The 25,929-nt window shown below is 39.4% G+C and overlaps 1 protein-coding gene across 6 annotated transcripts in view; it reads left to right on the forward strand.

The window, feature by feature from the left end:
* Positions 1–25,929, forward strand: part of zmiz1a (zinc finger, MIZ-type containing 1a) — a 509,241-nt gene that overhangs the window by 405,621 nt on the left and 77,691 nt on the right. For all 6 annotated transcript variants that reach the window (XM_057849271.1, XM_057849277.1, XM_057849276.1 and 3 more), the window contains 2 exons: positions 2,789–2,902; positions 18,418–18,523. In XM_057849271.1, coding sequence (XP_057705254.1) covers positions 2,789–2,902; positions 18,418–18,523 — 220 coding nt within the window. The remainder of the gene's footprint in view (positions 1–2,788; positions 2,903–18,417; positions 18,524–25,929) is intronic.

Here is a 25,929-nt window from a genome sequence, read left to right on the forward strand (position 1 = left end):
CCGTCAGGGTGAGGACTGGCCGTTGCCAGGAGAGATTAACAAGAAACACTGGCATCATTGTGGTTGAGGGTGTGATCCTCTTCCCACAATGCAGCAGAGTGCTGAGTGAGTGTACATTTGACACAGTCGAGGTCCTCACGGGGTCGCGCAGATACACAAGACCTCGAATTAAGAGAACGCCAAGCATGAAGCTGCCAATTCTTTATTTCCGACTGTTTTTACAACATTTCTAAGAAAGTAACACCATATTTTTCAGACTATAAGGCGCAGTTTTTTTCATAGTTTGGCAAAGGGTGCGTCTTATACTCTGGAGCAACTTATGTGTGATTATTTACGGTCAGGTCGGCCCGACTTCTCTCTCGCTAACTTTTAAAAAAATAATTATTAGGGCTGTCACAATTATCGCGTTAACGGGCGGTAATTAATTTTTTCAATTAATCACGTTAAAATATTTGACGCACATTAACGCACATGCCCCGCACAAACAGATTAAAATGACAGCACAAGTCATGGCCACTTGTTACTTGTGTTTTTGGGAGTTTTGTCACCCTCTGGTGGCACTTGGGTGCGACTGATTTTATGGGTTTCAGCACCATGAGCATTGTGTAATTATTGACATCAACAATGGCGAGCTACTAGTTTATTTTTTGATTGAAAATTTTATAAATTTTATTAAAACAAAACATTAAGAGGGGTTGCAATATAAAATTTCTATAACTTGTACTAACATTTATCTTTTAAGAACTTTTAAGTCCTTCTATCTATGGATCGCTTTAACAGAATGTTAATGTTAATGTTAATGCCATCTTGTTAATTCATTATTATGATAAACAAATACAGTACTTATGTACAGTATGCTGTATGTATACATCGTTCTTATGTCTTATCTTTCCATTCCAACAATAATTTACAGAAAAATTTGGCATATTTTAAAGATGGTTTGAATTGCGATTAATTAATTTTTAAACTGTGATTAACTCGATTAAAATTTTTAATAGTTTGACAGCCCTAATTAATATATATTCATGTATTCATACTAAAACAATATATGGATGTTAAATAAAATAAATAATTTGTACAAAACAGAGAAGCAGCTGTGCATGCCTGCGCACGTGAACGCAGCGGCCCGCTCACTATTCAGTCTTCCCCTCCCGCCCTGGCGCCCTCCGCGAGCATCCTGGTATTTCCTTTTCAATATGGAGCAGCGAGGAGTCAAAAACAAACTAAAGACGGGGGAATTGAAAAGCAAACAACTGCGGTTGGAGTGGGATATGGAAAGGATTCAAATTGATTGCTGAAGATGCTATACAGAAACCTGTTTCGTCTTCGCTGAATGTAAACGAATGTGGCGCTTTGGTGTCATACGAGAAATATATTCAACAAACTTTTCCAGCGTTATTTCGTTGTGTAAATGCATTTATAAGGATCATAAAAATATATAGACTATTTAAACATTGAGAAAACTTGCGTTTTTTTTCTGCCAACTCGAGGAGATCAAAATAACTGTCAAGAGCTATAAATGTTTATTGAATATCCATCTTACAATCTTGTTTAACTGGGAGAATTCGTTACAAAAGACAGGCTTTAATTTGTTATCATTATGCATATATGCACCGGCATCATGACAAACGTGATGACACAAAACGCAACCACGCATCGCATCCCCGCATTTCCTCCTCCCCCAGAGTCCTCACAAATAAAACATAAAATTTTGTGTGTTTTTACGGGCTCGTGCCTACAAATAAAACATTTTGGGCTGTCAAACGATTAAAATTTTTAATCGAGTTAATTAAGGCTTAAAAATTATTTAATCGTAATTAATCACAATTAACCGCAGTTCCAACCATCTACAAAATATGCTATATTTTTCTGTAAATTCTCGTTGGAATGGAAAGATAAGACACAAGATGGATATATACATTCAAAATACAGTACATAAGGATTATTCGTTTATTATAACCATAAATCAACAAGATGGCATTAACATTATTAACATTCTGTTAAAGCGATCCATGGATAGAAAGACTTGTAGTTCTTAAAAGATAAATGTTAGTACAAGTTATAGAAATTTTATATTAAAACCCCTGTTCATGTTTTCGTTTGAATAAAATTTGTAAAATTTTCAATCAAAAAATAAACTAGTAGCCCGCCATTCTTGATGTCAATAATTACTTACACAATGCTCATGGGTGCTGAAGCCTATAAAATCAGTTGCACCCAAGCGCCAGCAGAGGGCGGCAAAACTCCATAAAACACAATTAACAAGCAGTTCACTGTACTGTCATTTAAATCTGTCTGAGCGGGGGGAGTGCGTTAATTGCGTCAAATATTTTAACGTGATTAATTTTAAAAATTAATTAACGCCCGTTAACGCGATAATTTTGACAGCCCTAAATAAAACATAACATTTCGGGAGGGTTTTCGGGCTCGGGCAAGCAAATCAAGATAAATGATCGGGCTCGGGCCGGGTCGGGCTTTAATACCTGCGTGCCAGTCGGGTCGGGCTGGATTTTTTAGGCCCGATCTAACTTCTAACGTCATGTAATGTTAGCATACTGTACGCCTATTCAGCCTGTTGTTCTCTATTGTATTTCAAATTGCCTTCTTGGTGCTGGATTCTATCAAATTTCCCCCCGAAAGATGCGACTTTTACGCCGGTGGGACTTATATATGTTTTTTTTTTTTCTTTTCATTGCGCATTTTTTGGGTGGTGAGACTTATAGTCCAAAAATACAGCAATCATCATTTTCTCTTTCTCTGTTTCTGATAGTTTTGTGTTTTCACACAGCACTTACAGAATCCAGCCAACTTTCACTCTGCAGCCACAGAGCTGCTGGACTGGTGTGGAGATCCCCGGGCCTTCCAACGACCTTTCGAGCAAAGCCTCATGGGATGCCTGACGGTAAGTAAACTGCAGTTGTGGGTTCGCGCTGGACTTTTCTGTCAAGACAACATCGAGAGGATAATTGCTTTGATGAATATTTGCCATGAAATGTCCTCTTTTCCTTTGTCTTGTAATGCTGTGGGTGACCTGTTTCAAGACTTCTGTGGGGAAAACCCAAACGTTTCTTTAGAATCAGGAGCTTTTTAAATGATACCTAGGTTGCGGGAATGTGTTGAGAGAGGGAGGGTGCAGTTGTCGATAGGGTTGTTCCGATCATGTTTTTTTGCTCCCGATCCGATCCCGATCGTTTTAGTTTGAGTATCTGCCGATCCCGATATTTCCCGATCCGATTGCTTTTTTTTGCTCCCGATTCAATTCCAATCATTCCTGATCATTTTTCCCGATCATATACATTTTGGCAATGCATTAAGAAAAAAATGAATAAAACTCGGACGAATATATACATTCAACATACAGTACACAAGTACTGTATTTGTTTATTATGACAATAAATCCTCAAGATGGCATTTACATTATTAACATTCTTTCTGTGAGAGGGATCCACGGATAGAAAAACTTGTGACTTTGTATATTGTGACTAAATATTGCCATCTAGTGTATTTGTTGAGCTTTCAGTAAATGATACTGTAGCCATGCCCAAATGCATAATGGGAAGTGGAACCATGACTGTGCGTAGTGCTACCAATTGATATATCTTCTCTGCGTTGGGAAATAATATAAGGTGTTAAGAAAAAGATCATTTGCTACCTTGCTTCCCCACATTGCTTCCCATGATATTTCTAATCGGAGGTAGAGGGATTGTAAGGCTTTAGCCAATTAAAAAAAAGGTTCCAAAGGCTGCCAAAATTCACTCTACTCATTTTACACTGCCTTTTATCTCTCTATATAGGTAAAACGGCGCCATTACAGATTGAACGCGACAATGCGTGGGTGGGTCGTGCAGCGCATGCATTAATTGCGTTAAATATTTCAACGTGATACATTTTTTAAAAAATTAATTACCGCCGTTATCGGGATAAATTTGATAACCCTACCTTAAGCCTAAACTAAAGACTCTGGATAAGTGTAACATATTATGTTTTTAACGTTAAATACAATTAGAAAACGATTTAATTAAAATATATATATATATATATATATTAAAAAAAGGCATGTCCGATTTTTTTGCCGATTCCGATACTTTGAAAATGACATGATCGGACCCGATCGATCGGGACATCTCTAGTTGTCGATGGTAAGGGTGAATTGACTGTTTTTGATGTGAGCTGCAGGGTCGATGATGATTATGTCCGATTTGTTGCTGTTGAGTTGAAGAATGTTGCATCCAGGATTTCATTTCACTGAGGCAGTTGTGAAGTGTAGATTTGGTGCTGTGTGAGATGGTTTTTGTGAAGATGTATATTTGGATACGGCGTAGCAGTGAAACTGCAGTCCAAATTTACGGATGATCTGACCAAGAGGGAGGATGTAAAAAATGAAGAGGAGGGGGCCAAGAACTGAACCTTATTTATTCCAGATATAGCGTGGTTACTGATATTAACCCTTTAACACCTGGGCCTATTTTGTCCAAATTTGCATGTTGCCTTAATATTTCAAAGAAAAAATTGTTCACAGTGGCCTCGTTGAGTCCCTATTTTCAGGACACCGTAGCCTTTATGTCTAAACTTTTGTTTTCTTCACTGACCAAAATTCTAGACCCAAAAAGATGGACAAATTTTTGTGAAATTGATGTCTCGTTGACAACCAAACATGCTCAACGAACTGTTTTGTATTGTGCTACAATCAGTACTTCTCAAATAGTGGGGCGTGCCCCCCTAGCGGGGCGCAGAGCGATGCTGGGGGTGGCGCATGTGATCTTGGGGAACATACTTTTTTGTCGTATATAAAGTGCAATTGCACATCCATTCAGTGGGTGGCAGTGCCGCTCTCATTTTGATCGTGTGCGCAGTATTTTTGAACCAAACAAGAGCACACAGCAAAGAGCACTGGAGATATGAAAAGTTAAGACAAGCAAATATGACAAAGCTTGTGTAGCATTTAGCTTTTGCCTGCAGCAAAAATAAAAACTGTCCCTCTGTCCAATGCCACGTCATTTTTGTTCTATTAATTTTTTGTTTTTTTTATCTAATTGACATATTGTCCTCATGAGTTAATGTTGCTAATCAATTTGAATTTATTATTATTTATTTACTTTATTACATTTTATTTTTCAGTATCAAACAGTCCAAAAATGTATCTTGCGTGTATTTTTACAGCACGAATGTGTTTTTTTTTTTTTTTTTCACTTTATTGTACCGTAAGTTGATCTATATTACTTTTTTATTCAATTTAAAAAAGAACACAATGTTATGCAGCGTTGTACTTATAATATTAAGAATTTTATATACAAATGATACTACAGTTTATTTATTTACAGTGGTGGCAGAGAGTTGGGGGGGCGTGGAACATTTTGGTCTTCCTGGGGGGGGCGTAACAGAAAATAATTGAGAAGCACTGTGCTAAATGCAAAACCAAGGCTAAAAGTATTGTAATCTGAAAAATAATAAACGATAGAAGAAAAAAAAAAAAATTAAATGTTACGTTTTTTTCATGAATCTTTCAAAAGCTAAAAAAAAAGTTAATTTTTTCAGTTACAAAGTTGACATTTTCAGGTGCAAATATTAATTTTTTGGTTTCGGTTATCTAATTTGACCGTCAGATTTTTTTTACTTTCAGATCTTATTAGGGCCCGAGCACTAGACGTGCGAAGGCCCTATTGTTTTGCAAAGGATTATTTTTTTTTTTATTTTTTTTATTTTTTTTTTTTTTCAGGGCAAATGAAAACGGCCAATTTGGAGGCCTGAACATGCACGAAAAGTCACCAAAATTTGCACATACGTCCGGAAAATTGTAAATTTCGATAATTTTGCAACGTTGCAAAAAAATATAACAAAATGGCTCAGTGGCGCCCCCTTGAAATTTTAAAATTGGCCTATAACATTAGGGTATGTCAGCGTAGAGCAATGAAATTTGGGGGGTCTATACCTTGTCCAAAACCGCTCCAAAAAAGCATTTACACGCATATTCCAAACCCAACAGGAAATCGGTTATTTTGGATCAAATATGAAATTTTTATCGATTCACAGGGTGCACATTTGAGACCTTTTCGCCGAGGGAGTTAGTTGGATCATGTTCAAAATTGGTGAGACTGTTCAGGAGACATATGAAATCTTAAGTTTTGAAAATGGTGCGTTTTCATTCACGGGTCTGACCTGGGCGTGGTGCCAAAGTCGACCATTTTTTCGGCAAAATGACAAATTCAGTAAATGACTAATAGTTCCTTGACACAACGTTCAATCTTTTTCATATTTGGCATGTATGTGTGGTATCCCACCCTTAACACGAGTGCATTGAAATATTACCCATTAGGTCTAGCGCCCCCTAGTGAGAACAGGAAATGCCTTTTTTTACGCGACAGGTTCCTCCTCCAAGGGAAAAAAATCTGTTGACCTCAAACCTGCATCAGGGGAGCCTTAAGACCTGTGTTCAGGTGCCTGATGAAAAATATTGAGGTTTCGTTGAGGCGGAGGGGTCCAAACAGGAAAGTGAAAATGAACGTCAACAATTTGTCACGCAAAAAACTTTGAACAGTCATAACTCGGCAGATATACAACATATCTGCGCCAAACTTCCCGTGTTTGTTGAGAGTCATACCCTGAAGGTTCTTGTAGGGGTCATTTGCATCAACTCTACAGTGCCAACTAGTGGCGACAGAAAGAAGTTTTAAAAAAGGCCTTTCCTATTGGGTTTTTTCAACATAGAGCAAGGAAATTTGGGGAGTAGATACCTTATGCAAAACTGCTCCAAAAAGTCTCTTGCACCCGTATTCCAAATCCAACAGGAAATCGGGTATTTTGGATCGAATGTGAAATTTTCATGGGTTCACAGTAGGAGTTTACATTTGGAGGCTTGAATATGCACAAAAACTCGTAAAAATTTGCACATACATGCGGCTTTGGATAACGTTCGATAATCTTGCAATGTTACGAAAAAATGTAACAAAATGCCTCAGTGGCGCCCCCTTGAATTTTTCAAAAAGGCGTTTCCTATTAGGTTTTTTTAACATAGAGTGATGAAATTTGGGGAGTCGATACCTTGTGCAAAACTGCTCCAAAAAGTCTCTTGCACCCGTATTCCAAATCCAACAGGAAATCGGGTATTTTAGATCGAATGTGAAATTTTTATCGGTTCACAGTAGGAGTTTACATTTGGAGGCTTGAACATGCACGAAAACTCACAAAAATTTGGACATACATGCGGCTTTGCATAACGTTCAATAATCTTGCAACGTTACGAAAACATGTAACAAAATGGCTCAGTGGCGCCCCCTTGAAATTTTCAAAAAGGCCTCTCTATTTAGGTTTTTTCAACGTAGAAGGATGAAATTCGGAGAGTCGATACCTTGTACAAAACTGCTCCAAAAAGTCTCTTGCATGCGTATTCCAAACCCAACAGGAAATCAGGTATTTTGGATTGAATATGAAAATTGTATCGATTTACAGTGTGCACATTTTACACCTTGGCACCTAGGGAATTAGTTTGATCATTCTCAAAATTGGCGAGACTGTTCATGAGGCACATGAAATCTTAAGTTATCAAAATGGTGTGTTTTCATTCACGGGCCTGACATGGGCGGGGTGCCAAAGTCGGCCATTTTTTCGCCAAAACACCGAATTCGGAAAATGACTGATAACTCCCTCATACAACCTTCAATCTATTTTAAATCTGGCATGTGTGTGAGGTATACCAGCCTGAGCAGGACTGGATTGAAAATTTACCGTTTGTGCCTGGCGCCTCCTAGTGGGAACAGGAAATGCCCTTTTTTACTGGACACACTCCTCCTCTAAAGGGAAAAAATCAATCTACCTCAAACCTGCATAAGGGAAGCCTTAAGACCTGTCTTCAGGTGCCTGATGAAGAATATTGAAGTTTCGTTGAAGCGGAGGGGTCCAAACAGCAAAGTGAAAATGACTGTCATCAATTTTTCTCTCCAAAAACTTTGAACAGTCAAAACTCGGCAGATATACAACATATCTGCGCCAAACTTCCCGTGCTTGTTGAGAGTCATACCCTGAAGGGCCTTGTAGGGGTCATTTGCATCAACGCTACAGCGCCAACTAGTGGCAATAGAAAGTCACTCGTTTTTCCAATACATGTCCAGTTCTTTTCAGGTTGGTCATTGTAATTTCAAGACCTATTAAAATACTTATTTACGGCACATGTCCACGTGTCTCTATCTGTTGCCGTGACGACCCTTTGTTCGCCATTTAAAGGAAATATTTTTTTTCAGAGACTCAGGCAGCTTATAGAGCCACAATATTTGGCACACTTGGTCGAATTGGCCCAGTTAGAAGATTAATTTGGTTTTGAATAAGGGCTTGGCTGCACAGCTCAGTAGTTGCTCCTTTTTTGTAGTACTCTCTCCAATAGGGTTTTTTATCTCTTGGGTGTGGTAATGTAAATAGGCGACTTTCGTGCATGTTAGGTTCTAATGAGATGATTAGAGAGGAGGATCTGCCACCACCCTGACCTGCACACAGTCCGAGTTGCGTGACGTCCGAGTTGCGCTAGATTGCGAGGGCCCGTTCAGTCCTGCTTGCAGGCCTAGTTTTTTCATTGTTTTCCCATATTTTTTCTTTTGTTTTTTTTTTTTTCACAAATGAGGATGAGTAGAACAAAAGAACAATTGGCTAACTTGCATTGCAAAAGTCCGCTAGCTTAAATGCTATAAATTGCAAACTTTTTTTTTTTTTATGCAATGCTCATAACAAACAAATTGTTCAAACACATATTCCTACAAAAAAACCCTGCTAAACATACTTCTAAACTAAATAACGAATGCATAAGGCTGAAAACGCTTAGGTGACTTGAAGTTCTGCTCTGAGACCCCAAATTTGGCCAAATTTTAAAAATGTCCTATATGCATGTGTGATACATCATTGGAAAGCTTCAAATCTCAGTTTTCTGGGGGAAGAAAAATTTTGAACAGGAGGGCATTTAAAAAAAATTAAAAATTAAACCCTAAACACTAACTCGAAGTGAGAGCATGAGAGAGAATAATTAAAGATGCCATGATTTTAACGAGATATTACCGCTTACTTACCTTGTTTCGATCAAAAAACGCCGTGTAGCGTGTCTCACCGAGTGTCAAGACAAAGCTGTGCATGGCCACAGCTGGACTTTTTGGGGATTTTATGGGTAAAACACGGTAATATAACAAGGGTCGTGATGCAGAAATAACAGGCATCAAGGAGTGGTCAAGATTTTCTTTTTCAAATAATTATCATTTTAAACTTTTTTTTTAAATCAAATTTTCTTTGTTTGGATCGATTATTTATCATCTAACATATCGGGGAAAATGCGAAAATAACAACAACAAAAAAATACTTTTAAGCGATCATTATTAGGTAGATATCCGTGACCTATTTACAAACACTATTTTTTTTTCATTGTGACGTAATTTGTTTAAAAATTTAAAATATGTGAATAATTTTACAAAGTGATTTTTTTTAACCAAATGTTAGACATCAATTAATGAATCTAAGCTAAAAATGACAAACATTTTGAATAATAAATGTAGTTACTTACCTTCTTTTTATGGATGGTTGAAACAAAAGCGGCTGCGCGGTGTCTGTAAACGGGCGTCTCCAGGGTAAAATGGACAAATTAAAAATAGTTTGGGGGCTTAATGCACCATGAAACTGCTCTGGCAGCATATAGACATATTGTTCTATCAAACACAACAGTTATTTTGGCTTAAAATACAGCAGTTTATTTTAAAGAGGGGTGCAAGAGCAGAAACTTTTTCAGCCTTGTCTGCGTTTTCCAACATAAACAAACTAGGGTTGTCAAAATCATTGTGTTAACGGGCGTTAATTATTTTTTTCAATTAATCACGTTAAAATATTTGACGCAATTAACGCACACCCCCCGCTCAGTCAGATTTAAATGACAGTACAGTGAACTGCTTGTTAATTATGTTTTATGGAGTTTTGCCACTCTCTGTTGACGCTTGGGTGCGACTGATTTTATAGGCTTCAGCACCCATGAGCATTGTGTAAGTAATTATCGACATCAACAATGGCGGGCTACTAGTTTATTTTTTGATTGAAAATTTTACAAATGTTATTAAAACGAAAACATTAAGAAGGGTTTTAATATAAAATTTCTATAACTTGTACTAACATTTTTCTTTTAAGAACTACAAGTCTTTCTATCCATGGATCGCTTTAACAGAATGTTAATAATGTTAATGCCATCCTGTTGATTTATTGGTATAATAAACAAATAGTCCTTATGTACTGTATTTTGAATGTATATATTCATCTTGTGTCTTTCCATTCCAACAATAATTTACAGAAAAATATGGCATATTTTATAGATGGTTTGAAATGCGATTAGTTGCGATTAATTACGATGAATTAATTTTTAAGCTGTAATTAACTCGATTAAAAAAATTTAATCGTTTGACAGCCCTAAAACAAACACATTAGCTCGAACAAAAACCTACCTTTGTTGGTCTTAACAAGGATCAGCTGGATTCAGCCATGTTTGACGAGGTATGGTATAGTCACGATTGCCTCTAGAGGGCGGTATACCCCGTCAAATCAATAAAACAAAAGGCAAACACTTTCAAAACAAACCATTACAACGCCATTCTAATTAAACGAAACTTCGAAGCAGCAAAATTTGATTCAAAGCTTTTTTTTTTCAAATCCAATTCTCGAGTTAATCGATTAATCGTTGCAACAGTAGTCCTTATGTCCTGGAAAAAGCTATTTTTAATGATATTGTTGCCTGTCATTTTTTTATGTTTATGAAATTTTATGAGAAAGTCATCAAGTCACTTACTACGAGGTTAAACTCAAGTGACCGACTAAGGTACACCTCCTCCAAACACAATAATTCTACAGTAGAAGAATACGGCGGGTCCTATTCAACCCAATTTTCCATTCACCTACCATCACTCACCGATGTAGGCTGAGGGCCAGAGCGGCGCCTGCCCATTCTCCAGCAGGTGTGTGATAAAATATAGCACACGCACACTCACGGGTGTATCGAAATCAAAAGGCTTGGCCGAGCGCGATCAGTGAGAAACACTGAAGGAGCATTGTTCCTATCACAAGTGGTAGCGTGAGCAAACAGATAAAGGCTCATTAATGTGTAAATCACAATAAAAGCCTCTTAGAGTCTGATAAAGAGCCATACAATGCAGCCAAGCACTCAGCATGGCGCCCCCGTCTATCTGCTAAATTGCTTCATTAGACTCCGAGAGCATACAGCTCCTTATCGGGAGAATTACAGCGTTGGATTTTTGTCTTCATGCTGACGTCATCGCTTCGCTTCCGAGTGTCCAGGCTCAGAATATTAATACCAATGCGTGCGATCTTTAGCCAATGAGATTTTCTGCCGCTAAATGAAACGGCATGCACATACAGAAATGCCTGTTGCCTCTAGCATGTGGGAGAAGTCGTTGCCGGGTGGAACTTGGACTCTCGAAAGGATGACATGACAGCTGTTATAGATTCAGTGAAATGTCCTTTCTCCCTCAACTGTCAGTTGTTTTAAAAGAGTGATACAGTATAAAAACAAATACTGTGCAGCAGGGCCGGAGTGGGACTCATTTTCGGCCCTGGAATTTCATGCCTCAGACCGGCCCACTCATTTAAAATTATGTCATTATGCATACACGTGTTAAGTTCAGTGTTCTCTAAAGCCGTGTACTGTAATTCTGTGTATTCCAATTCAGTGCAGGTCATGGTTGTTTAACAAGGTGGCTTTATTTTAACAAGTGCAACACAACATATTTTGAACAAATTTAAAAATGGATTTTAAAAAAAACTATATTAAATGATACATTTGAAAAATAAATTAGGCCTGTCAAATGATTAAAATTTTTGATCGAGTTAATTACAGCTTAAAAATTAATTGTAATTAATCGCAATTCAAACCATCTATAAAATATGCCATATTTTTCTGTAAATTATTGTTGGAATGGAAAGATGAGACACAAGATGGATATATACATTCAACATAAGGTACATAAGGACTGTATTTGTTTATTATAACAATAAATCAACAAGATGGCATTAACATTATTAACATTCTGTTAAAGCGATCCATGGATAGAAAGACTTGTAGTTCTTAAAAGATAAATGTTAGTACAAGTTATAGAAATTTTATATTAAAACCCCTCTTAATGTTTTCGTTTTAATAAAATTTGTAAAATTTTCAATCAAAAAATAAACTAGTAGCCCGCCATTGTTGATGTCAATAATTACTTACACAATGCTCATGGGTGCTGAAGCCTATAAAATCAGTCGCACCCAAACGCCAGCGGAGGGCGGCAAAACTCCATAAAGCACAATTAACAAGTGGGCATGTCATTGTACTGTCATTTAAATCTGTCTGAGCAGGGCATGTGCGTTAATTGCGTCAAATATTTTAACGTGATTCATTAAAAAAATTAATTACCGCCCGTTAACGCGATAATTTTGGCAGCCCCAAAATAAATGAATAAATAAGACCTTTTCTGCAACATCAAATATTAACAAAATGAGTGCTTACAGATAAAACAAACATAGCAACATAACAATATGAAAAATAAAGAATACGTATTGCACATTGTAACAACTTCTAATGATACTATTATCCATTTTCCATTTCCACTTTAAAAACGCCACGTAATTGATTATATATAAATTCTAATGTTCACTCGCTGAACGACATGGCAATCCTACCTTCCAGCTCTGCACCTGTGGTGTGTTCATTATGGCTAATGCTTGCTGCTACATATCCCTTGTGAGGTGCTACAAGAAGCCAAAGTTTCCACAATTACATATTGTCGTATCACACGGTGCAAGTTGCATTTTATTCGCCATCTGGCCTTACCACTTTCGTTGTAATCCTCTGTAGTTTGAGGCAGCAAGGTCGTTGCATGAAAAAAATTAGCTATTTTCGCGCATTTTGCCGATTCTTTCACGAGTGCTTTTCTCTTTTTAATTCTTATTTTTCAGCGCCACCCTTGCTCTTTTTATCCATCCGAGCACCGAGATAGCAGCTAATTTGGCTCAATACAGACTACAATTAGGGGGCGGAGCTGCATGCCGTATTTTTCGTCTGCACACGTGAGGATGAGTCTGGAAAAAAAAATAATACTGTTTTTTTTTTTTTTTAAGACGGCCCACAGGGACAGCGGTAACAGAATGTAAGTTATACTCAGTGACACTGTCATAAATAAATACCAAACAAAAAATGATAACAGTGTAATTTTTTTTTTTTTTTTTAATAAAACGCGGACCGGCCCATCTGGCCGGCCGGCCCTTCTGGAATCGTCCAGAAGCTCCCGATTAGTCACTCCGGGCCTGCTGTGCAGTGTGTTGTTATTTTGCTTGAAGATGGTGTACAGTAAAACATCGTTGTGTGTGATGAATCTGATTCAGTGGTACCTCGACAGATGATCGCTTTGACACATGATCTTTTCGACATCCAACGTAAAATTTGACTCGCCATTTGTTTCTACATCCGACGACAAGCTCGAAATACGACATGAACGCGCCGCAGTTTCATTGCTTTCCCGCAAGACTGACTGACGCACAGCGGATTTTCTTGGGAGAGAAATCAACACGTGTTCCAAGAGGGTTAGTGCAGGTGGTGAAAAAAAAGGAAAAGGTGACACTTACCATTGAAATGAAGATGGAAAGGATCGAAAAATACGAGCCTGGTGTGCGCGTCCATGAACTGGCTGGACAATACGGCCGTAGATTGTGTACGATCTCGACGGTCCTCCTCCAACTTCCGTTCGCTAGTGGTGCTATTGTGGTAACATCGCCAGCTTTGTCAGGTTTTTAATCATTTATTTCAGAACTTGTGCAACACAACACACCTACTGTCCGCCGCAGTTGAGGCCAACAGCAACAAAATATTAAAAGAGAAAGTAAAATGTCTACCGCACCTATCTCGATGTCACGTCAGCCACACGGTGTGTTGAGGTGCATCCCGCAAAACACATCCGCCACATTAGAACCCACTTCGTTACATTATTACATTACTAAACTGATTTTTATCCACAATTTATTTGATTTGCTATGTGTAAGTGACATTGTAATTGACATTTGTAATAGTACCAGCCAGATTTACTAAGGATTTAGTGTAGGTTTTAAGGCTTCAGAATGAATTTATGGAATTAAAATGTATTCTTATGGGAAAATCCTGCACGACATACGACCATTTCGACTTACAAACAAGGTCCCGGAACGAATTAACTGCGTTCATCGAGGTACCACTGTTTTGCAAGATGTAGTGCAATATTCCCTAGAACAGGGGTGCCCAAGTCCGGCCCTCGAGAGCCCCTATCCAGCGTGTTTTCCATGTCTCCCTCCAACACACCTGAATCAAATAATCAGGATCGTTATCATGCTCCTGCAGAGCTTGCTGATGACCTGATCATTTGATTCAGGTGTGTTGGAGGAGGGAGACATGGAAAAAAAGCTGGATAGGGGCTCTCAAGGATCGGACTTGGGCACCGCTGCCCTAGAGGAAATAATGTAAATTTGTGCTGTGCGACATGGAAAAAAAACCTTCCATCACAGTATAGGCCAATTCATGTAACGATATCGATATGCTACGATATAATATCTATATACACAGTAGGGGTGTAACGGTACACAAAAATCTCAGTTCGGTTTTGAGGTCACGGTTCGGTTCATTTTCGGTACAATAAGAAAACAAAATGCAAAATATAAATGTTCTAGTTGATTATTACACACTTTTGTGCTTTCAACAATAGGAACATTAGCCTATACAAAGCTAGACTTCTGCTCAAAAAGTAGCGGGTATTTAAAGATAATAATCCAACAACAATTTGCCTTTCAGGCCCCACGTATTGGTCAGCTTTCTTTCTGAAAGGAAGAAGAAAAAAGAAGTCCTGTGCTAAAGAGAAAAGCAATCCCAATGACAAAGATTTTAACATGTATTTTACAAATGAAATGCCTCAATGAATCTTTTTTTTTTTTTTTTTTATGAACGGTTTTCAAAAACTTTATTATATGTGTTTATATTGTACAAATGCAATATAGTATTCATTTATATTGGATATTTTATGTTGTATAACTTTAGTTCCTACGTAAATATTAGTTCCTACTTATTTTGTTGTGGTAGGAGGGTTTTGTATTGAACACGGGGCCGTGTTGGTTATTATTATAGCAGAGAAAACAGTAGTAAATCAACAAAGACAAGTCAACTGTCCCCCGATCTACCACTCAAGAGATCTGATGGACTCAAAAAGTGGGTTACGATTGCGTATTAGTTTGAAAATCGACCGGATCCACCGTATTTTTACACGAGTGACTTCCGGTCTGCCCAATCCGAGCTACCGTTAGTAGTATTGACGCAGGAAGGTCGCATCTTTCGTCAAACAATAACCCTGCCATTCTTCTCGCGTGCGTCGCGTCGAGCCGCTTCTGGGACGCGTCTAATACGCGGCCGCACTGCGACTGGTGTGCATTGGCTGATTGACGTAGTGAAACGAGGCGGCCACGTTGTCGCAGCGATGACGTTTCTGGGTTATATACTGTCCTCATTATAGTAGAGAAGACGGAGAAAATATAATCTACACAAAGAAACTGTAACCTGGTCGACTCACAGCCTCGAAAAGTATGGGTTACATTATGTCAGAAACTCGTTCGGTACGCCTCCGTTCCGAATCGAGCACCCCGTACCGAAAGGGTTTAATACAAATTCATGTACCGTTACACCCTTAATACACAGGCCTCCAATTTCAAATGGTTTGGAAGTCTATTGATCTTAAAGGCAGCCAGTGACTTAAAAATAGTGTTACAGGTAATCCGCCAGGTTGCGACGTACTCGATTTACACAATTTCGACTTTACAATAGAGTCTCGTCCGCCATTTTGTCTCCAGTCATTTTTTTTTTTTGTCGCACAAACAGTACCTTATTGTACCTCACAGTATCTTATTTTTTACTTTACTTTATTAAAATGACGTGTCCTGTCCTCACTAAACGTAAAGTTTTTCAGCTTTACAGAAAGCAAACAAGGCCCACCCGTCTCATCAGACCATAGGACATGGTTTTGCGGGCTTTCTTGTGTACCGTCTTCAGAAGAGGTTTCCTCCTGGGGTGACAGCCATGCACACCAATTTGATGTAGAGTGCGGCGTATGGTCTGAGCACTAACAGGTTGACCCCCCCCACCTCTTCAATCTCTGCAGCAATGCTGACAGCACTCCTGTAACGAGTCACATGACATTTTTGAGGGAAATAACAAGCAGTACTCAATTTGGACATTTAGGGATTTATGTTTTTTCAAATGGGTGTACTCACTTTTGTTGCCAGGGGTTCAGATATTAATGGCTATATTTTGAAGGGAAAATAAATTAACTCTATTATACTGTATAAGCTGCACACAGACTACTTTTCATTGTGTCAAAGTGTCATTTTGTCAGTAGCCACGTTTACATGCTGTCTTTTATTCATACCGATTCAAATAATTCCGAATGGAAATTTCAGATCAGCTGTTTACATGTCACTTCATCTATTCCGATCCAGCGTTTACATGTGTCTGCCTTTATTCCGAAAGGACGTTTGACAACTGCCGTCTGACATGCGCAGATTAATCAAAACAAAGCGTCACGGTGCAAAACATGGAGATCGATCGTCAGATCAGCTGCTGTTTTAACTTTTCGAGTGGAAACAAAACTTCAGAATGACACGCCGTTCATTTTAAAAGTTGTGTGGGCTGGTGGAGGGATTCATGGATATAAACTTTCCGCCGGACTCCAATTAGGTGCGCTGTGCGTGTGCTTGGAAGCCATGTTGCAAGTGACGTTACTTACGTCACCACGTCAGTACAGAGCATGTGCAGAAAGAAAGCAACCAGACACCATTCCGCTTCCCTGTTTACATGATATAATTTTACTTGTAATCGGTTTGGGAAAAGGAATATTCCACCCCTGTGAAACGGAATGAAATTCCATTCGGTTTGGGCCTGTTCATTCCGAATGAGGTGTTTATATGGAACACATTTATTCGGTTTGAACATCTAAACCGATTGCAATTGGAATATTTGGCTCCATGTAAACGTGGCTAGTGTTGTCCCATGAAAAGATATTCTTCAATATCTGCAGAAATGCGAGGGGTGTACTCACTTTTGTGATACACTGTATCTCATAATATATCGGAGGTGGGCATCAGGACTCCCTCGGCTATTCCTCCCAACACAAATCTGACTATCACCCTAATCGATGAACTCACACTAATCGATAACATTGTCTAAGTCAGGGGTGGGCAAACTATTCCACAAAGGGATGCAGGTTTTTGTTGCAACCCATTAAGAGGATACCTTTTCACCAATCTGAAGTGCAATCAGTCGATAGCAGTCAGGGGCTTCTCATTTTTTCTGAAACAGCATTGGTTAAACTATCTGTGCTGGGTCAGTTGGAACAAAGACCAGGACCCACTGCGGCTCTCGAGGACCGGTTTGCCCACCCCTGGCCTAAGTGCTATGGTAAATCAATAACTTTAGGGAAGAAAATTCATGTGAAAAAAGAAAAGGAAAAAAAAGCTCATGTAATGTAATGTATGCAACTCTACCATGTTTGATTGTGCGTCCTTGGCTTCAGGGGGATAAAGAGGTCTTGATAAGCATATGCCTCTCCCGTCAGCCCTTGTCTTTCTTCGGTTCTTTCTTTCTTCGGGCTAATCATATCACATTTTGCACCTGTCACTGATACCGATGATGATGACAATAAATAAATAAATAAATGTCATAAATAACATAATTCCGATCACGTCATTTTCAAAGTATCGGAATCGGCAAAAAAATATCGGCCATGCCTTTTTTTAATATATATATTTTTTTAAATTAAATCGTTTTCTAATTGTATTTAACGTTACAGACATAATATGTGACACTCATTCAGAGTCTTTATTTTAGGCCTAAGGTAAGGTTATCAAATTCATCCCGATAACGGTGGTAATTAATTTTTTTAAAAATGTATCATCAGGGTTACGTCGCCAGCGTATAAACGGAATTCGTTCGTAACCCGGGGACTACCTATACTATATTTTATCATTCTGATACTAGAACAACATGGCACTCTGGCTGACCTTGTAATGCAAAGCAAAGTGTGTTTGCAGGTCAGAAGCTAGTAGAGCAACATTGTCATGTATGAGGTAAAAGCACAGGCGTTTCCACTTTAAAAGATTTACCCTCCTGAGTCTTCTTCATTACCTTCACTCAACAGCGCTTACATTCTGGGCCTCTTCCGACAATTCACCGCCTTTTTTTGAAGCTGTGGAGGACAAAGGGTTATGAACCACGGATGACTTGTTTGAAATAATAAAACATTTGTTTAGAGTTAGTAAACTGTAAAGATGAATCTAGTTTGACTGTCCACTCCTCAGTAAGAGATTTTCTTGCGTAATAATGCTGTAATGTCTTGCTTTTTTACTTAGGTGGTAAGTCGTGTGGCCGCTCAGCAAGGATTTGACCTGGACCTAGGCTACCGGTTGCTGGCTGTGTGTGCCGCCAACAGGGACAAATTCACCCCCAAATCTGCCGGTAAGACCCTTAGCCCACAATCATAAATGGACACAACACAAACAGAAAATGTTCTGAGATTTGAGTTACAGTGAGCATGACTGTGCCAGATTTAAAAAAATATATTTAATGCTAAATTTGTTATTTTATATTTCTCAAGCTGCTTGAACGTATTTATCCCCATTTATTTCTTATTACCGTAATTTTTGGACTATAAGGCGCACCTGTCTATAATACACCACCCATCAAATTAGACAGGAAAACGGTATTTGTTCATAGATAAGCCACACTGGACAATTAAAATGCAGCTGACCTCACTGTATTGTGGGATATACACTCACCGGCCACTTTATTAAGTACACTTGTCCAACTGCTCATAACACTTAATTTCTAATCAGCCAATCACATGGCGGCAACTCAGTGCATTTAGGCATGTAGACATGGTTTAAGACAATCTCCTGCAGTTCAAACCGAGCATCAGTATGGGGGAGAAAGGTGATTTGAGTGACTTTGAACGTGGCATGGTTGTTGGTGTCAGAAGGGCTGGTCTGAGTATTTCAGAAACTGCTGATCTACTGGGATTTTCACGCACAACCATCTCTAGGGTTTACAGAGAATGGTCCGAAAAAGAAAAAAATATCCAGTGAGCGGCAGTTCTGTGGGCAGAAATGCCTTGTTGATGCCAGAGGTCAGAAGAGAATGGCCAGACTGGTTCGAGCTGATAGAAAGGCAACAGTGGCTCAAATAACCACCCGTTACAACCAAGGTTGGCAGAAGAGCATCTCTGAAGGCACAGTACGTCTTTGGGGCAAATGGGCTACAGCAGCAGAAGACCATGCCGAGTGCCACTCCTTTCAGCTAAGAACAGGAAACTGAGGCTAAAATTTGCACAACCTCATCGAAATTGGACAATAGAAGATTGGAAAAACATTGCCTGGTCTGATGAGTCTCGATTTCTGCTGCGACATTCGGATGGTAGGGTCAGAATTTGGCATCAACAACATGAAAGCATGGCTCCATCAACGGTTCAGGCTGGTGGTGGTGGTGTAATGGTGTGGGGAATATTTTCTTGGAACTCTGTGGGCCCCTTGGTACCAATTGAGCATCGTTGGAACGCCACAGCCTACCTGAGTATTGTTGCTGACCATATCCGTCGCTTTATGACCACAATGTACCCAACTTCTGATGGCTACTTTCAGCAGGATAATGCGCCATGTCATAAAGCTGGAATCATCTCAGACTGGTTTCTTGAACATGACAATGAGTTCACTGTACTCAAATGGCCTCCACCGTCACCAGATCTCAATCCAATAGAGCATCTTTGGGATGTGGTGAAACGGGAGATTCGCATCATGGATGTGCAGCCGACAAATCTGCACCAACTCTGTGATGCCATCATGTCAATATGGACCAAACTCTCTGAGGAATGCTTCCAGCACCTTGATGAATCTATGCCACGAAGAACTGAGGCTCTTCTGAAGGCAAAAGGGGTCCAACCCGTTACTAGCATGGTGTACCTAATAAAGTGGCCGGTGAGTGTATACACCAAAAGATATTAATTGCTAACACTTTATTTGACAGTTGCATCATAAGACTGTCATAAAACCAAATGAAACACCGTGAAGCTATGAACCAATTGGCTGCAAAGCTTCAAGAAGCTTCATTTGGCCACCACTGCTCCCTTGATGGAGACGGTCAACCTCTGCTGCCACTTGCTGTCAACACTTTTGTCGTCCAATATGCCTCCTAGCATGCATTGCGGCACTACGGACAAAATTCATGTTCAGTGCTAATTATTTCTTCAATTCGTGTACCAGTTGTTTCATTCATTGCTAGTTATGTTATTTGGTAACACTTTGTCTGACAGTGGCGCCTTAAAACTGTCATAAGACAATCGTAATTATTACATGTAACTGTCATGAGCATTAATGAATGTATATAACAGATGTCACTTAGTGTTATCTGGGAAACTGTCTCACTTTTGAATTGATGTAAAAGATCCAAGATCCGCTGCCACCCTCCCAGGTCAAACGGATTGGACGTCTACTCGTGATAAACTCATTCCACTTCACAGCAGAAGCTTGTTTTTCTGTTTATTAGGTGTTTGTAGAATATCCTAGAATGAGTTCTGACCAATGTATCGATAATCGTTGTATCGCCATATCGTCAGATCATCGCAAATCGTATCGTGAGGTGACAAGAGGTTCCCACTTCTAATGACTGACATTTTTGATCCAAACAAACTGATTTACAAAGGAAAATCTTTAAAATTATCAGGGATACCCCAAACTTTTGCGTACCAATGTAAATCAACTGGAACTGGCTAAATGGACTGCAAGTTTAAAATGATCCCAGTTAGCCCTGTCTTTTGATTATGTCTAAAGTATGTTGCCTATTTTCAGAATTGCTTCAAATTGTTATTATTGTTGTGTCGTTTATTGTTTTTCCTTGTAAATAGATGTCTGATGTTCAATTAGTGTGAACAAGTTTACACCAACCGGCTCCTCGTATTGGTCAAAAATCGTTTCTTAGCTGTGTCGGAAAGCAGCTTAAGTGGGCAGCCAGACGTCAGTGCACCATATCGATCGTCTTGTTTCTTTCAGTCTGGCATAATGTAATTGTTGTGCAGGCATGGCTCGGGCCGGCTGTCTGACGGCCAGAGACTCGTCCTCGGGTCTCATGCGATCTAATAGAAGGGAACGCAATGTTTTCAGGAAGGATGGCCCGTTAATGCACAGCGGGTAAATAGGGAGTCTAATTACCGTGGGTGGGAATGATGCAGACTCACATGTGATTCAAGGCACATCTTACTCACTGAGCATCTTCCCTCCATTCGAGCAAGTCTTGGGAGCAGACTGGGTGACGCACGGTGCAAAGGCAGACTGTATAAAAAAAAAACATCGCAAACCGACTGACTTTTACTGCTTTGTGTGCCCTGCGATCCCATTTTTAACGACTCGCTTGTTAATGTGCTCGACACGAATTACAGGCCAGCCTACGTGGCGACACGGGGGTGCAAATGTGACACCCGAGAGGGGGGAAAATAGTCTGGTGCTGCTCTGAGTGGGGCTCCTCAGGGGAAGGGAGGAAAAGCAGCCAGGCTCTTAAGAGATCAATCACACTGTCGCATTCTCTCAGAGCATCACTTTAACAAGGAAGTTGATAACACAATTAAAACTGTGAGACTCTAAAGTACAGTGGTATCTTGACTTAGGAGTTCAGGTTGTTCCCAGATCAAGTTCATAACCCTATTTAGTAGGGATGCACCGATTTATATATTTTCACTTCTGATCCGTTCTTTATATGATATCGACATATGCCGATACGATACTATTCCAATACCAGAGATGTTTCCTTTAATATTCTTCTAATCATTTTTGTTTCATATTTTGTGTGAGGCTTTAAAGGGGAAGTTGATTTGTTCATATTAGACTTAATGTTCGAGATAGCGGGGGTATAATTAGTCGCGAGAGTTGGTTTCAACAAATTCCGTGGCGTTAAGGGTGTAAAGGTACATGTTTTTGTATTGAACCGTTTCGGCACGTGGTGCTCGGTTCGGAATAGAGGCGTACCGAACGAGTTTCTGACGTAATGTAACCCTTACTTTTCGAGGCTGTGAGTCGATCGGGTTACAGTTTCTTTGTGTACATTATATTTACTCCGTCTTCTCTACTATAATGCGGACAGACACGGTAGGACAGTATAGCCCAGAAACGTCAACGGAGCGACAACGTGGCCGCCGCGAAAACGCAGTGAAACGCGGGCGTTAAAGTCAATCAGCCAATGCACACCAGTTGTTAGACGGGTCCCAGAAGCGGCACAACATGACGCGAGACGCGACCCTCCTGCGTCAATACTACTACCAGTAGCTAGGATCGGGCAGACCAGTGTAAAAATACGGTGGATCGGGTCGATTTTCAAACTAATATGCATCGTAACCATGCAAGATCTCACCCCGTGGCGTCAAAATGATAACAAGAACGGGGAGCAAAAATCCCAGAACCACACGGAGGGGACCTAGTGAATGATTTACATAGAGCTGGGACCACAGTAACAAAGGCTACTATCAGTAACACAATGCGCCACCAGGGACTCAAATCCTGCACTGCCAGACGTGTCCCCCTGCTGAAGAAAGTACACGTCCAGGCCCGTCTGAGGTTTGCTGGAGAGCATTTGGATGATCCAGAAGAGGACTGGGAGAATGTGTTATGGTCAGATGAAACCAAAATAGAACTTTTTGGTAGAAACACAGGTTCTCTTGTTTGGAGGAAAAAGAATACTGAATTGCACCATACCCACTGTGAAGCATGGGGGTGGAAACATCATGCTTTGGGGCTGTTTTTCTACAAAGGGACCAGGACGGCTGATCTGTGGATAGGAAAAAATAAATAGGGCCATGTATCGAGAGATTTTGAGTGAAAATCTCCTTCCATCAGCAAGGACATTGAAGATGAGACGTGGCTGTGTCTTTCAGCATGACAATGATCCCAAACACACAGCCAGGGCAACAAAGGAGTGGCTTCGTAAGAAGCATTTCAAGGTCCTGGAGTGGCCTAGCCAGACTCCAGGTCTCAACCCCATAGAAAATCTGCGGAGGGAGTTGAAGGTCCGTGTTGCCCAACGACAGCCCCAAAACATCACTGCTCTAGAGAAGATCTGCATGAAGGAACGGGCCAAAATACCAGCAACAGTGTGTGAAAAGCTTGTGAAGAGTTACAGAAAACATTTGGCCTCTATTATTGCCAACAAAGGGTACATAACAAAGTAATGAGATGAACTTTTGGTATTGACCAAATACTTATTTTCCAACAAGATTTGCAAATAAATTCTTTAAAAATCAAACAATGTGTTTTCCTTTTTTTTTTCCCCCAAATTCTGTCTCTCATGGTTGAGGTTTACCCATGTTGAAAATTACAGGCCTCTCTAATACTTTCAAGTGGGAGAACTTGCACAATTAGTGGTTGACTAAATACTTATTTGCCCCACTGTATGTGTCAGTTTCAGGGCTCCGGAGTGGCTAAGCTAGCACGAGTCAGTGGGGTTTGCTAGCATGCCAATAAAAAGGATGTTAACAGATCTAACTGTTCAAATGAAGCTATGTCGTGGTCAAAGAGTAAACCGTGCGTTGCGTCAGGGTGGTTGATTTAGGGCATGGAGGGTCCCTTATATTCCCACTTTTTAAAAAAACGATGTGACGTCACTCCATTCTGCTTGCCTAGACAGCCTGTTCCTTGCAGAGCTGCTGGATTACAATTGTTGCTGTTCATGCTTCAATTATTTACAGGCAGTTTAGAGCCGAAACGAATACTCGAGTAACTCGAGTTTAAAAATTGATCCTAGTAATTTTATTCGCCTCGAGGAATCGTTTAATTTTGCCAGCTCTAAGCATCACGTTTTGCCCGGACTACTTTAAATGCGGGACAATGCGCTGACGTCACGTCTGTAGATGAAGAAGCAATAATACCTAATTGCAGCCGACAGCCGCTACAAACTATACCAACGTTGCTACAAACTATACCCGCATGATGCTACGGTGGTAGCAGGTAGCGTCTGATGCTTCTCATGCATATGGAACTAGATGCGAAATGACAGACTTGCCAACTTTAGTAAACAGCTGCCATCTTAAAGCAGTAGACTTCTCAGCGCTAACAAATAAAATTAACGTTACTGTACCTTGCAAACGTAACGTTAGCCCTGCGGAGGGCTTGGTTTCTGTTAATTATGACTACTGTCGATGCGTGGCTAACGTGTCTTACATACAGGCTTCATTTAATCTGTAAAAACACAGTGCTGTAGAGTGATGAAGGTGTAAAATAAAAATATACCTTATTGCCGAATATAAGACGGACCTGATTATAAGACGACCCCCTCTTATTCAAGACTCAAGTTTGAAAAAAGACTTTTTGAACACCAAATTATTTTTTTATACAGAAAATAATTACAGTACATCCGAAACAAATCATTATAACAATATATTTGAGAGAAAAAGCATGTTATTTTGCCTCATTCAAATCTTAATATCTGAACATTTGAATATGTAAACTAAAGTGCAATCACATTCATAAATGAGTGGCTTCTGGTTTTTGAAATGTAAATAAACCAATCTATTGTGATAAAACAACAAAATTGCAATAACTGCATTAACCATCAAAGTGAACTGTAGTCTTAAAACAAATCTGAATAAGGAAAACATTGCAATAAAATAATGCTGACTGGTTAAATTTGAGAGTAGCTGAGATCTGTCATGGCAGAACATCGCTTCAATGATATCTGGCGCCATCTAGCGTCGTGAATGGGTATAATGTCTAGAGCGCAAATATAAGACGACCCCCTCTTTTTCAGTCTTATTTCAATGCAAAAAACACCGTCTTATATTCGAGCCAATACGGTAATAAAGCTAGCTCTAAATTTTAGCTCAGTAGTCATTGCTTGATAAAACACCAAGTAGCACCGGTGCCTAATGTGCTTCGCAGGTTTCATACATTTATTTTGAACACTGCAAAAACTCAAAATCCTATCAGGATTTATAATTTAGACTAATTATAGCTAGAATTTAAAGATTGATTGACATCAATGGAAATTCATTTGAAACACGTGGGAAAAACACCTAACTTTTAAGTGATGTGTTTAAGCGTAATTACATTTTTAGGTAAGAAATAAGATTTTTTTTTCATGAGTTTTATGAGTGAATTGGTTTTTTGTTTTTGTTTTTCTTTCTAGTCACATCTGAGATACAATTGTTGGCTGTTTTCAACAATGTACATCGAAAATAAAGACATTGATTGTCTGAAAATGGTTCAATATTTGGTAAAATGTCTTGTTTTTTCATGTTTTAGAATGTTTATTTAGAATTAAGCCTGAACGATATATCGTTTAAACATCGCCATCGCGATGGGCGCATGTGTGATAGTTTTTTTGTTTTGTTTTTTCCAATCCACAAACCTTCGATTTGCTTCATTCGCTCGCACAGCCTCTCTCACCCCCTTTCACAGCTCTCAGTCACTGCGGCACTTGCTTTAAAGTTAACGATGGCTTTGATCTGGTCAAAGAAGCCGGGCAGCAATCTGTCAATCATCGTTTAACTTGTTAAACAGTTTCTGCAAAGAAGCACGGGCTGGAAAGAATGCGTGTGTCTGTGGGGGGAGAATGTGGAGACGTTCGAGACATACAAAATAAATGCCAGAAGTGATTATGAGGAGTTTGTAATTTCTACATGTCACTCCAAGAATCACAGCCATGTTAGGTAAACAGAAGCATTTAATAAAGCCAAGCATTTTTCTACTACAGTTCTTTATTCTTGTTTGAAAATGATTCAGTGGGACAGTTATGTTTAAAACTGATCATAATTATTACATTTGAAGTGCTTAAAAAGCATTTATTTATATACAATTTTTAAAATCATACTTTGGGGGGAAAAAGTGAGAAAA

This window comes from Corythoichthys intestinalis, chromosome 10 (assembly GCF_030265065.1).
Source record: "Corythoichthys intestinalis isolate RoL2023-P3 chromosome 10, ASM3026506v1, whole genome shotgun sequence".
Lineage (NCBI taxonomy): Eukaryota > Metazoa > Chordata > Actinopteri > Syngnathiformes > Syngnathidae > Corythoichthys > Corythoichthys intestinalis.